The sequence below is a fragment of the Sciurus carolinensis genome, chromosome 17 (assembly GCF_902686445.1).
Source record: "Sciurus carolinensis chromosome 17, mSciCar1.2, whole genome shotgun sequence".
In the NCBI taxonomy this organism is placed as follows: Eukaryota; Metazoa; Chordata; class Mammalia; order Rodentia; family Sciuridae; genus Sciurus; species Sciurus carolinensis.
Window position 1 is genome coordinate 19552902 of NC_062229.1, and position 12772 is coordinate 19565673.

General features: G+C 51.7%; 1 protein-coding gene across 2 annotated transcripts in view; it reads left to right on the forward strand.

Annotated features, from left to right (window-relative positions):
* LOC124968484 (ultra-long-chain fatty acid omega-hydroxylase) overlaps nt 1–8082 on the forward strand; it is a 31798-nt gene extending 23716 nt beyond the window's left edge. For both annotated transcript variants that reach the window (XM_047530985.1, XM_047530984.1), the window contains exons 6-15: nt 215–268; nt 381–508; nt 678–799; nt 1733–2000; nt 4023–4089; nt 4219–4348; nt 5433–5566; nt 6438–6502; nt 6692–6774; nt 7250–8082. In XM_047530985.1, the coding sequence (XP_047386941.1) occupies nt 215–268; nt 381–508; nt 678–799; nt 1733–2000; nt 4023–4089; nt 4219–4348; nt 5433–5566; nt 6438–6502; nt 6692–6774; nt 7250–7427 (1229 nt within the window). In that variant the 3' untranslated portion in view covers nt 7428–8082. The remainder of the gene's footprint in view (nt 1–214; nt 269–380; nt 509–677; nt 800–1732; nt 2001–4022; nt 4090–4218; nt 4349–5432; nt 5567–6437; nt 6503–6691; nt 6775–7249) is intronic.
* Nucleotides 8083–12772: the final 4690 nt, after the last annotated feature.

A 12772-nucleotide genomic window follows, 5' to 3' on the forward strand; every position in this document is an offset into this window, starting at 1 on the left:
TGAACTCTACAAGGGCAACGGGGAGCCCGGGGAGGCGTGTGAACGGGGTCTCGAGTTCAGATCAGTGTGCTACAGGGATCTTTCTGGCTTGGATGTGGAGGGTAGACTGGAGGGGTGAGGCGGGAGGTGGGCGAGGAGGCCCATGGAGGTCCTAAGCAGAGGTCAGGGGTCAGAACTCTGTCTTGAGTCATCATCGCCTCTTCTGTCCCCACAGCTGCCATTGCTCCCAAGGACGACCTTTTCTACAGCTTCCTGAAACCGTGGCTAGGTGAGTGTGGAGTGGGTAGGCTGGGACTGGGGCTTCAGGGAAGAGAGGGGAAGGGATTCCTCGGAGGGGTCAGAGGAGCAGGGGCGCCCCCTAACCCAATCCCGGGGCCCAGGGGATGGGCTTCTGCTCAGCAAAGGTGACAAGTGGAGCCGTCACCGCCGCCTGCTGACTCCTGCCTTCCACTTCGACATTCTGAAGCCCTACATGAAGATCTTCAACCAGTGCACCAACATCATGCACGTGAGTCCCCAGGTGTCACGGGAAGAGGGCGACAACTGCTCCAGCCCCAACTCAGGCCTCGCGTCCTTGATCTGTACCTCGGGCTGGTAGTGAAGAGGCAGCCAGGTCCCGTCAGCTGGGCTTGCCCTCCGAGGTCTCCATACCCATTTGCCACGTGTCTCTCTTCCAGGCTAAATGGCGGCGTCTGGGGGAGGGCTCGGTGGCCTCCTTTGACATGTTCGAGCACGTCAGCCTCATGACCCTGGACAGTCTTCAGAAATGCGTGTTCAGTTACAACAGCAACTGCCAGGAGTGAGTGTGGCCTCCCTGGGGAAGGCAGAGCCAGCTGCTCCAGGGGCGAGGTAGTGGGAGGAGAAAGGGAACTCCCAGCTGTTAGGCAACCCGGGCTGCTGGCTTCTGCCACCCATGGGCCATTTGGTTCCAAAGAAAATGACATCACCAGGGGCGGGGTGTAGCTCAGTGGTAAGGCACTTACCCAGCATGTGTGAGGCACTGGGCTTGATCCTCGGCACCGCATAAAAATAAATACACAAAGGTATTGCGTCCATCTACACCTAAAAAAAAAAATTAAAAATTGTCATCACCTTTCAGCCTCAGTTCCCTGTGTCCCCCAAAATAGACATTGTTATGTTTTTACCCCATAGTCCTGGTGTAAGAATCTTAATCAGATGATGTGTATAGTAGGTGCTCAGGCAATGCTACTTTCCCTCATTCCTCTACAAAGAGTGAACAGTCCTTGGAAAGTGTCCCTCCCTTTCTGAGTCTCAATTTCCTTAATTGTAAAACAAAGATGATAATATCTGACTCTTGGGGGAGGTGCTAGAAGGATAAAATGAGGTCACGGGCGCCTTGGCACATGGTTGGTGCTCAGTGACTGTCTGTTGAATGACCTGATGAAATAATCATCACCCTGGTTCACTGGCTCATTCATTCATTCATCAGATATTCATCATGGGGGCTGGGGGTATGGCTCAGTGATACAGCCAGCCTAGCACCAGGCTCTGGGTTCTAGCCCCAACAGTGCAAAACCCAACACACACACACACACACACACACACACACACACACACATACACAAAATCTCCAGAAAAAAAGAAAACAGGTCATAGGAGGCCTCTCTTGTCATTTGCCAATGGAGAGAGGAGGCCTGGCCTAGCCGCGCCGTGCACCTGGCTGGCTCCGGCTGGTGCATGGGCTCCGCTCACGCCTCTTCTCCCCGGGCAGGAAGATGAGCGATTACCTGTCGGCCATCATCGAGCTGAGCGCGCTGGTGGTCAGGCGCCAGTATCGCCTCCATCACCACCTGGATTTCATCTACTACCTCACCGCAGACGGGCGGCGCTTCCGCCAGGCCTGTGACATCGTGCACCGCTTCACCACCGAGGTCATCCAGGAGCGGCGGCGGGCGCTGCGGCAGCAGGGGGCCGAGGCCTGGCTGAAGGCCAAGCAGGGCAAGACCTTGGATTTCATCGACGTGCTGCTCCTGGCCAGGGTGAGGAGGGGCCCTGCAGGGGGAGCTGCGCCAAGCGTGTAAACTCACGTAGATCTGGGCGGAGTCGGATGTGGGCATGCAAGTGAGACCTACTGTGTGTCTGCTCAGGCTGCTGAGCAGACATTTCAGTCCTTTTAAATTAACTGAGGGTTTTTTGATTTTGTTTTGTTTTGTGGTACTGGGGATTGAACTCAGGAGCACTCTACCTTCCAGCAACATCCTAGATCCTTTGATTATTTTACTTTATTTTGAGGCAGGGTCTTGCTAAGTTGCCCAGGCTGATCTTGAACTTGGCCTCCGCCTCCTGAGTACTACAGGGTTACAGGGGGTACCTCTGCGCCCAGTCTGAGGTTTGGTACGTAGCCTAGCATGTGGGCTGTCCTGTGGAAGGTTCCTTATGTGCTTGATGAGAACGTGGATGCTTGGTCCTCCCTCTGTATCCACAGGTTCCACATGGGCAGATTCAACCAACCTCAGGTTGAAAACATCTGAAAAAACAATTGTATCTGCGTTGAGTATGTACAGACTTTTTTTGGTCATTATTTCCTAATATAGTATAATAGCTGTATACATGGCACTTACTTGTATTAGGTATTCTAAGTCACCTAAAGTGTAAGTATGGGAGGTTTTACGTAGGTGGCATGTAAATACTATGCCATGTTATTTAATTTTTAATTAAAAAAATTTTTGTGTGTGTGTGTGATCTGGGGATTGAACCCAGGGCCTTGTGCATACTAGGCAAGCGTTCTACCACTGAGCCACACCCCCAACCCTGTGCCATTTTATATAAGGGACTTGAGCATCCATGGATTTTGGTATCCATAGGGGTGGATACGAGAACTAGTGCTCTCTGGCTACCAAGGGCTGCCTCTGCCTCCAACGAGGTGACTTGAACAACAGACATTTGTTCTCTTCCAGTTCGGGAAGCTAGAAGTGTAAGGCGCCTGCAAGGTTGAGTTCTTTTAGGGGCCATGAGGAACGGCCTGCTGCAGACCTCTTTCTTTGGCTTGCAGATGGCCACTTTCTTGTGTCTTCCTATCATCTTCCCCCTGTGTGTGTGTCTCTGTCCTGATCTTTTCTTATAAAAACACTAGCCACATTGGATTAAAGCCACCCTTATGACTTCATTTTCACTTGATTACTTTCACCAAGGGCTCTCCCTCCAATCATGATCACATTCTGAGATGGTAGGAGACTTACAAATTCTAGGGGAAGGGCACAATTCAGTCCATAACCCTTACAAAGATGAACTATATCACCTTGAAGGCATGTGACACAGATGTATGGTCACCCCTTCATGCTATTTCTGTGGATTTTTTTTTTTTTTTTTTTTTTTTTGCAGTGCTGGAGATGGAACTTAGGGCCTCATGCATGCTAAGCAAGCCCTCTGCCACTGAGTGACATCCCCAGTCCTTCTATAGAATTTCTGAATAGCATTTGGGTTCTGGATCCAGAGATCTGGATTCCACCCCTGTCTCTGAGTGGAATTTGACCTTTGTCGTGCCACTCTTTTCTCTGAACCTCGGTTTCCTCAGTTACACCGTGGTGATCATAAAACCTGATGACAGTTATTGTAGGGCGGCCTTTGGGATACATGATGTTAGCAGCTACTCAATAAATCAGCCTTGTGCTACATAATGATGTTTTGTTCAGTGATGGACCACATGCATGAGGGTGGTTTCCTATATTTTATCCCCCAGTGACATCATGTCCATCTTGGTTTGTGTAAGTGCACTCTGTGATATTTGCACAATCATGAAATTGCCTAACGATGTATTTCTCATAATGGGTTTTCATCATTAAACAATGCAAAGCTATATGAACTTCCTTCTCCCCTCATCTTTTACTCCTTCCCTCTTTCCCCATCTTTCTTATACAAGCAGCGTATCTCCTTCCCCCTGGAATATTTCCCCCCACCACAGCTTGACTTAAGAAAGCAGGGATATGTCTAACTCTGGAGGAGACTCCAGGATGCAGAGGGTGGGATGGAAGGGGCTCAGCATCCGGTACCACCCCTTCCAGGATGAAGATGGGAAGGAACTGTCAGATGAGGACATCCGAGCTGAGGCAGACACCTTCATGTTTGAGGGTGAGGACATGGAGTGAAACTGAAGGAGGGTGGGATGGATCACCATTGTCCCTTTAGGGGACACCCACATGGACACTATTGTCTGCCCGGAGATGGCAGCCTCCATTCAAACACCTCATCTGCCTGCAGGTCATGACACAACATCCAGTGGGCTCTCTTGGGTGCTGTTCAACTTGGCGAAGTATCCAGAATACCAGGAGAAGTGTCGGGAAGAGATCCAGGAAGTCATGAAAGGCCGGGAGCTGGAAGAACTGGAGTGGTCAGTTTGTTAGGGGAGGTCAGCGGCCTGAAGGGTCCTGTTGAGACCAGAGCCTTGAGTCTGCTCTACTACTTACTGATTGTGTGACCTGAGACAAGTCACTTTTTCCTGAATCCCAATTTCTTCAACTATAACATGGGGGTGATAATGATGTCTATGGATGTCTCAGGATGTGACAGTTCTTAGCAATTTTTGCAATAATGCTGCAGAACAAACATCCCTCAAATGCAGTGATTTTCAGCAAGCATTTTTTTTAACTTTAAATTTTTATTGTATTTTTATACCTTTATTTATTTTTATGTGGTGATGAGGATCAAACCCAGTGCCTCACACCTTAGGCATATGCTCTACCACTGAGCTACAACCGCAGCCCCAACAAGCATTTATTTATTGCTCTCATCTGCACATCACTCTTGTGGCTGCTGGGCTTGACTGAGTGGAGTGCAGTTGCTTTCAAACCAAGAGTTGATTCAGGTCTGTTCCAGAGATCTCCTCTTCCTCATTGGATCAGTGGCTGCCCTGGGCCATATTCTTCTCAGTGCAGAGATGAGAAGCATTCACCCCCACCCAATCTGCTTTCCAAATAAGTTACATTTGGAGGCACTGGGGGCTGAGACTTCAACTTGTCTCTTTTTTTCCCTCTCTCTCTTTCATGGACACAGTTTAACCTGCAGTAACCTTTGGTCTATGGGGTACATATGGTTTTATTATTCCTTTTATCAAGGGTTTTAAAATAATGAAATAGTTGGGTACAGTCATGCATGCCTGTAGTCCCAGTTACTGGGAGGCTGAGATAGGAGGATCACTTGAGTCCAGGAGTTCAGGTCTGCCTAGATAACAGTGAGACCCTGTTGTAAATCCATACGTACATACTTAAATGGACCCATTCAAGCAAATAAATTGCTGTTGCCCTGAGCCTCTCTAGTTATGCTGGCATCTCCCCTGAATGCTCCCTGATCACCATATAATTAATCAATTTAAGCATTAATGCTGGACCCAGTAGGGACCCCCAGAAATCAGCTCCAGTGCTTGCTATGTGTGTATGTTTGCGAGAGTCATAGTTCTATTCTGTCATTCTCTCCAGGGATGACCTGACCCAGCTGCCATTCACCACTATGTGCATCAAGGAGAGCCTGCGTCAGTTCCCACCTGTGACCCTTGTATCTCGTCGCTGCACAGAGGACATCAAGCTACCAGATGGACGCATCATCCCCAAAGGTGCCTGCTGTGTGCCCCCCAATGCTGGTGCACTGTTCGATGATGTGGCCGCTCTGTTGTCCACAGGGGCTTGGCCGTGCCTGCCCCAGGTGCTTTATCCATGTGGATGTGGCAACTGTGTCCCCTCCTGGTTTCTGGGGTGCTAGGGGGAAGCCCCATTGTGCATAGGGGAGATAGAGGTGGTTGCGTCCAGGTGGAAAGAAAGGACCTGGTGTGGCAGGGTTGGCCTGGGAGGATGCAAGTGGGGTAAGGTCGGTGTCAGTCACCAGCTGTCACTTGGAGACTGTCCTAGTTGATGTTGTGGATCTAAAGAAACCTCATCCCAGGCCCAGGCCTTGAGGACCACCCAGTCTTTAGGAAGCAACAGCAGGGTACAGACATTCCCAGCCACATGGGCTCCCCCATGGGCTAAAAGGAGAGAGGACAGCCAGAGAAGCCCAAATATGGAGGGATGGCTCCACCTAGGGAGGAATGTCAGGAGTGCTTCCTGGAGGAGGCTGGAGATGGAAGAACAGGCATGCTCATGGAGCAGGGCTGCAGGCTGCAGCAGGCCTGGAGTCAGTGCAGGCACTTGAGCTCCATCTGAGGGCAGTGGGGAGCCGAGGGAGCGACTGTGCTGATGAGGAACAGTACCATAGTTTTGAGAAAGATCCCTGTGTGGTCAGTATGGCAGCCAGAGGGCGATGGGGGTCTCTTAGGGACAGGCAGGGGGAGTGGGTAGGGCAGCAGGGTTTTTCAGGGAATCATGGACAGGAAGTGGTAGCAGATGGCTCATGGGAACACCATGACTCCAGGGAGAGCTGGGGAGGGGGATGTTTCCAGAGGAGGCCCTATTTCCCTTTGGCCCCACTGACTCCACCTGTCTCCACAGGAATCATCTGTTTGGTCAGCATCTATGGGACCCACCACAACCCCACAGTGTGGCCTGACTCCAAGGTGAGCTCCTGCCCTAATCCTACACTAAGCCCTGCACACCTGACAGAAGGAGGCAGGTGTGGCTGGATTGTAGTGAGTGTGGGGTCAAGAGGAAGGGGAGGGCCTGACTCTGGTCCCCAGTGGTTGAGTGAGGGGTCCAGGCTGGAATGGCTGGGTCAGCCCCGACTCACCCCTGCTCTTCCCGTCTAGGTGTACAACCCTTACCGCTTTGACCCAGACAATCCACAGCAGCGCTCCCCACTGGCCTATGTGCCCTTCTCTGCAGGACCCAGGTAAGTCACATGCGGAGGGTACAGAGCCAAGTTCAAGTGCGTGCCCATCAGAAGAGCAGACCACACCCCACCCAGGTGTCGCTTCCACCCACCCAAGTCCTCTCTGCACCCCCAGTGAAGCAAGAGACCCCCAAATCAGACTCTGCAACAGCATTCGTGGATGCTGGGCATACCTACTATGTGCCAGAACCCGAGTTCTGGGCTCACGTACTTCCAACAGCTCTATGCTGCCACTGTCTCCACTTTACAGATGCGGGAATTGAGGTTCAGAGAAAGTCATTTACCCAGAACACAAAACTAGGAGAGGTCGCTCCAGGATTCTAACCCCAAAGTCACATTTATTCATAGATTCTTGGGGTCTCACTAACCCTGGTCTAGCCTAGGATGTTTGCCCTATTTTATAGATGAGTCACGTGAGGCCCAGGGACCCCAGCACATACTGTGGTGGGGCCTGAGCCCATGTACCCTTCTCCAGGAACTGCATCGGACAGAGCTTCGCCATGGCGGAGATGCGCGTGGCGGTGGCGTTGACGCTGCTGCGCTTCCGCCTGAGTGTGGACCGAACGCGCAAAGTGCGGAGGAAGCCAGAGCTCATCTTACGCACCGAGAATGGCATCTGGCTCAACGTGGAGCCGCTGCCTCCCCGGGCCTGAGTCCCGCCAGAAGAGGCCCAGGCCCCGCTCCAGGTCCTGAGGACATAGACCACGCCCCTCAAAGTCCTGGCTTTGTTGCTGGAGGACCAGGCTCCGCCTTTGACCAGTCTGTTGGTGCTGGCCATGCCCCTCAAGGCAGGGCTCCACCCATGAGGGTCTGATCCTGCCCCTTGAGGTTCAGGTCCCGCCCCTTGAGTTCCCGCACCAGCCCTCCAACTTGAGGGACCAGCCTCGGCTCCACCCCCTCGGGTTCAGGCCCAGCCCCCAGAGTATGACGGATTGAGGTTCTCAGGCCACGCCCCTGTGAATCAACTTCCCAGGCCCTGCCCACTGAGCTTTCTGAGCACCTAAGACCCACCTGTCGGACTCAAGACCCGCCTCTCCAGTGCCTGGACCCAGTTTGGCTTCTAAATTGAGGACTTGGAAGTTGGAACCTGGGATCAGAACCCTGAACCTGGACATCAGTTCCTTAGACGCCCCTCGCCCCTGCTCACACGGGCCGTCTGCTCAGGAGTCATCCCAGAAATCGGGCTGTTTTCTTTTGTTGTTGTTTTGTAAGCCTAGATGCTCACAAGTCCCTTCCTACCTCTCTTACTCAAAGGCCTTTTGCTGAGGGTTCTGATTTTTGAAGAATAAAAGCAAAGGTTTGCAGACACCTCCTCCTCTCCTCCATCCCCTAGCCGGCCAGACCCTTACACCTGGAGCCCAGGGTGGGAAGGAGGGGCTCTGGGCAGTTGGGAAGCGACTGAGGGAAGCTGTGTGTGGGCTAGGAGGCTGGGAAGTCATTTGTCCTAGGACATAAACTCAGATTTACTGGGACAGTTTGTACGCTCATTTATTTTGTTAATAGACTGCATATTAATTAACTGTCTACTGGCTTGGGACCAGGAGCACAGATGGGCACAACTCATGTCTCCACAAAGGGTGAGGGACAGATACTGAACAAATAATACCACATATAAATGATTTTTTACAACCTGTGACAAGTGCTTCAAACTGAGGACCCTGGTCCTGGATACCAGGTATATAGTGGGGTGGACGTGTGCGGGAGAACTTCTCTGATGCTGAAGTAGGAATAGAAGTTAAGTGGGTGACAAAAGAGAGGGAAAAGCATTCCAGGCAGAAGAAACCGCATCTGCAAATGCCCCGAGTTAGGGGAGACTATGGTGTGCTCTGGAGACTCACAAGGAGCGGAGGTGGTTGGATCTGGGGAGCAGAAGTAGAATGGAGGGAGAGTGGCCAACAGAGAAAAAATGTGCAGGTTTCATATGGAGTGTAATAGGGAGCCACAGAGGATGTATGAGCAGGGGCATGGCAGGACGTGGTTAGATCTGGGGCTGACAGGGAGGTGGCTTCTGAGAGGGCACTGGAGGTCGGCTCCTAGAGTAGAGGGAAGCTGAGGTTCAGGCAGGAAGCATCTGAGTTGGCTTGCTTACCTAGTAGTGGAGACTAAGGGTAAGGAGCTGGTAAGGATAATGCCCAGGTCTTTGGTGGAGGGAGCTAGATGCTGGAGCGATCCTGGTGTGGGGAGTGTGAAAGACAGAGAGTGATGACAACATCAACAGTAATAACATTAATTCCACCAATATTTTTGAGCCCTGGCTGTGAGCCAGGCGTGGTTTAAACCCTTGCGGTGTTGACTTCTGGAGAGGGAGGCAGATGATAAATGATAAGTAGGAAAACAAGCAAATTCACTCAGGGCCTTGGTGGCCACTGTGAGGATCTTAACTTTTCTTGTGAGAGAAATGGGGAACCACAGAGGGTCCTGAGCAGAGGAGAGACGTGATTGGTCAAGATTCGCCAGCTGCTATGTTGAACAGAGACTGTGAGTCTAGGAGGAACCTGGGGAGGTCAGGTGAGCGTGACTGTGTTAGTCCAGCTGAGAGAGGACAGTGGCCTGAACCAAGCTGGGGGTTGTAGAGGCCATGAGGGGAGATTGGATTTCCACCAGAAGTGACAGTCTCATGGAGGGAGTAATGTGAGGCTCGATGATGGAGTGAACGGTAGGGTTTGGGAGAATCCGTGTGAGGGGGTGTCTAGGGAGAAGCTGGCAGGTGGGGGTCTAGGTTTGAACTTGAGCCCCTGGAACATGGAGCTGCCACCAGCTGAACATGGGGAACAGGAGTGGAGTAAGTTGTTGTTTGGAGTGTGAGCTCAGGATACCAGTTTTGGCTGGGAGGAGTTGGAGATGTCAAACAGGTCATTGGCTAGCTGGTTCTTGAACTTGGGAGATTCATGTTTTGGGGTTGCATGCTTTGGAAGTCTCAGTGTTTAGATAATATCTAAAGAGCCAAGGTTGGGTGAAATTGGTGTGTGTGTGTGTGTGTGTGTGTGTGTGTATGCCCAGAGGAAGTGTTCAGGACTGAGCCCCGGGGGCATGTCTCCAGAGTTAATTTAGCAATGGGTTGCTTGCTTCATACTTGATTCTCACACTGACTGATGAGATCATTTGTTTCAGTTAGCAGAGATGGAAACTGATACCCCAAAGGGGAGCAACTCACTCAAAGTCCTACCAACAACTACCTGATATTGGGGCCTCGGTGGGGATCCTGAGTCCTTTTCTGCCCCATCACCCAGAGTCCCGGTCCCTCCCTGGGCCTCTAGTCTCTCTACATTATTTAAAAGCTGGTGTCAACAGGGGCTGGGCTGGGCTGTCGTTGCCAAGAGGCAGTGACTTGGGGCGCCCTGCTGGCAGTGAGTTCTGGGATCATGGACCGCTATCCCCCGTCTGGGGTACTCTGGGGTTGAATGGGGAACACGTGGTCCCTGCACCCCGCCCCCAGTCCTACTGGAGCTATATGACCCTGCTTCTGCTGCTCCCACAACCCTGTCCCAATGGAGGATTTTCAAGTGTGCATTGTCCGCCAAACATCTCTTGGTCTCCTTTGAAGTAACCCTGTCATCGGCCAGCAGGAGACTTTGGTCTCCAGAGCCAATACTTCCGGCTCTGTTCCTTCTTAGCAGAGGGCATGGGCACGTGACTGCCCCTCTCTGCACTCAGTTTTCCCCTGTCAGGTGGATCCTACAGGATCGTTGTGCTTGTAATGCACATCTGCTAAGGGCTGTGGGGGCGGGGAATCAATGAGAGGTAGGAGGAGAGACATGGAACCAGTGAGTTCCCCGGGAGGCTGCTACACCTGCATGTGTAATTCTAAAAACACAGCCAGGCAGGGTCTTGTCACCGGCTGCTGCGGGACCTCCTTCCTCTCTTAAGTGTGAAAGATGCTCCCTCTACTGGAAAGTTCCGAGACAACAGGCTCTCAGGAATTCATTCACCGTTTGCGTGTGCATCCTCCAGAGCTCGTTTGTGTGTGACTCTGTGCACGTGTGACTGTGCCTGCATTTAGGTGACTGTGTGTGCATGTGTCTGTACGTGTGTGTGCACGTACCTGCATGCACGTGTATGTGTGTGAGCCCGTGTGTATGCATGTGGGTGCGTGTTGAGAGCAGAGGTGGGAGAACTACTCACTGAACAACTGTGTATCCACGCCAGACTGTGATCATGGCTGGAAGCCGCTGAGAGAGCCCTGCCTGTCCCCGGGCCTGACCCTTGCAACACAGGCAGGACATTCTGGAGGCACACTGTCCTGAGTGCTGGCGGGTGGGCCCGGCTCCCTGGCTCTGGGAGGGGCACTGAGGTGCGTGTGCTGTCTGTCTCCCAGCTCCTCAGCAGGGCTGAGCCCCGTCACCCACAGTAGAAGTGTCCTTCATGGAACTTCCTTGAACTGCTTCCTTCCCACTATCCCAGTGTCCTGCTGGTGTTTCCTGGGATCACCTCCTGCAGAGACAACTTGAATTCTTGTCCTGAAGTCACCTCTAAATAAAGTATTTGCACTTGAACCCTTGTGTCAGGCTCTGCTTCTAGGGAACCCAAAATAAGACACACATGTCGATGGGCTCTTTCTACCCCCACAGGCCTGTTCTTTATTTTTGGTACTGGGAATTAAACCCAGGGGTGCTCTACCACTGAGCAACATCCTCAGATCCTTTTTTTTCTTTTTAATTTAAGGTTAGGGTATCACTAAATGGCTGAGGTTGACCTGGAACGTGCTGTCCTCCTACCTCAGCCTCCCGAGTAGCTGGGATCATACGTGGGCGACCAGTCCCTTGGGCTATTCTTGTTCCCTCTTTATGGAGGAGGAATGTGAGGCTCAGATAGGGTAAGTCACTAGCCCAGGGTGATAGAGCTGGCAAGTGGCAGAGTTCAGCTTTGATTCTGGGCTGTCTCACCCCAGGTCCCTTACTTGCCCCACTCTCTCAAGAGCCTCCTCCTTGCCACAGGAATGAACAAGGAATGTTCACAGCCGGCCAGGTCCCTGATGCATGTTCCAGAAAAGCCCAAGGCACATAGCTGTCCTCTGTGTCCTTCTTGCCTGGTGTTGAACATATGCCAGGGGAAGTTGTAGACATTTTATTCATTTCTCCTCTCTGTTTCTTACCTGGTCTTGATATTAAAAAGTTGTAAGTGTAGAAATTTGTTGGTAAGGTTGAAATGTGCAATTTGGGCAGAGTGAGCAGGGAGAGCTTTCTCAACCCTCCAGAGTATCAGCCAGGGCAGCTGGTCTGAGGCCAAAAGAGCCACTTTGCCCAGTGGCTCTGGAGACTGAGGCAGAAGGATGGTGAGTTCAAAGTCAGCCTCGACAAAAGCGAGGCACTAAGCAACTCAGTGAGACTGTGTCTGTAAATAAGATACAAAATAGGGCTGGGGATGTGACTCAGTGGTTGAGTGCCCCTGAGTTCAATTCCCTGTACCCTCCGTGCTCAAAAAAAAATTAAATTTAAAAAGAGTCACTGTGAAGATGGCTCACCCTGGTGACTCACAATTGACTGGGCTTCTCAGTTTTGCTCAGGTAGGATTCAAGGAGAAGGGAAATAGGCTTCATCTCTTGTATCCATCAGGATTCTCCAGAGAAACAGAATCAGTAGAATCCATTATCCATCCACCTGTCTCTCTACTTACCTATTATGGTTTGGGTCTTAAATGTCCCCTAAAGGCCATATGTTGAGGACTTGGTGCTCAGCTGATGACCCCGTTGGGAGATGGTAGAACCCTTAGGTGGTGGAGCCCAGGGGAAAGAAGTTAGGTCATTGGTGGGTGCCCTCGAAGGGGACATTGTGACCCCAGCCCTTGCTCCTCTTTCTCTGCTTCCTGGTCGCCGTGTGGTGAGCTCTACCATGAGCTCCCTGCCTCATGACGGGCACTCTTCTCCTTTTCACTCAGGTTTCTGCTGGGGAGTCCTCCTGATCCCTGAGTCCCGAACAGCCCCTCAGTCTCTTTCAAGCAAATTTGACTCTGATTCCCCACAACATGTGTCATGTGGTCACCTCCACAGCTATCTATTGGT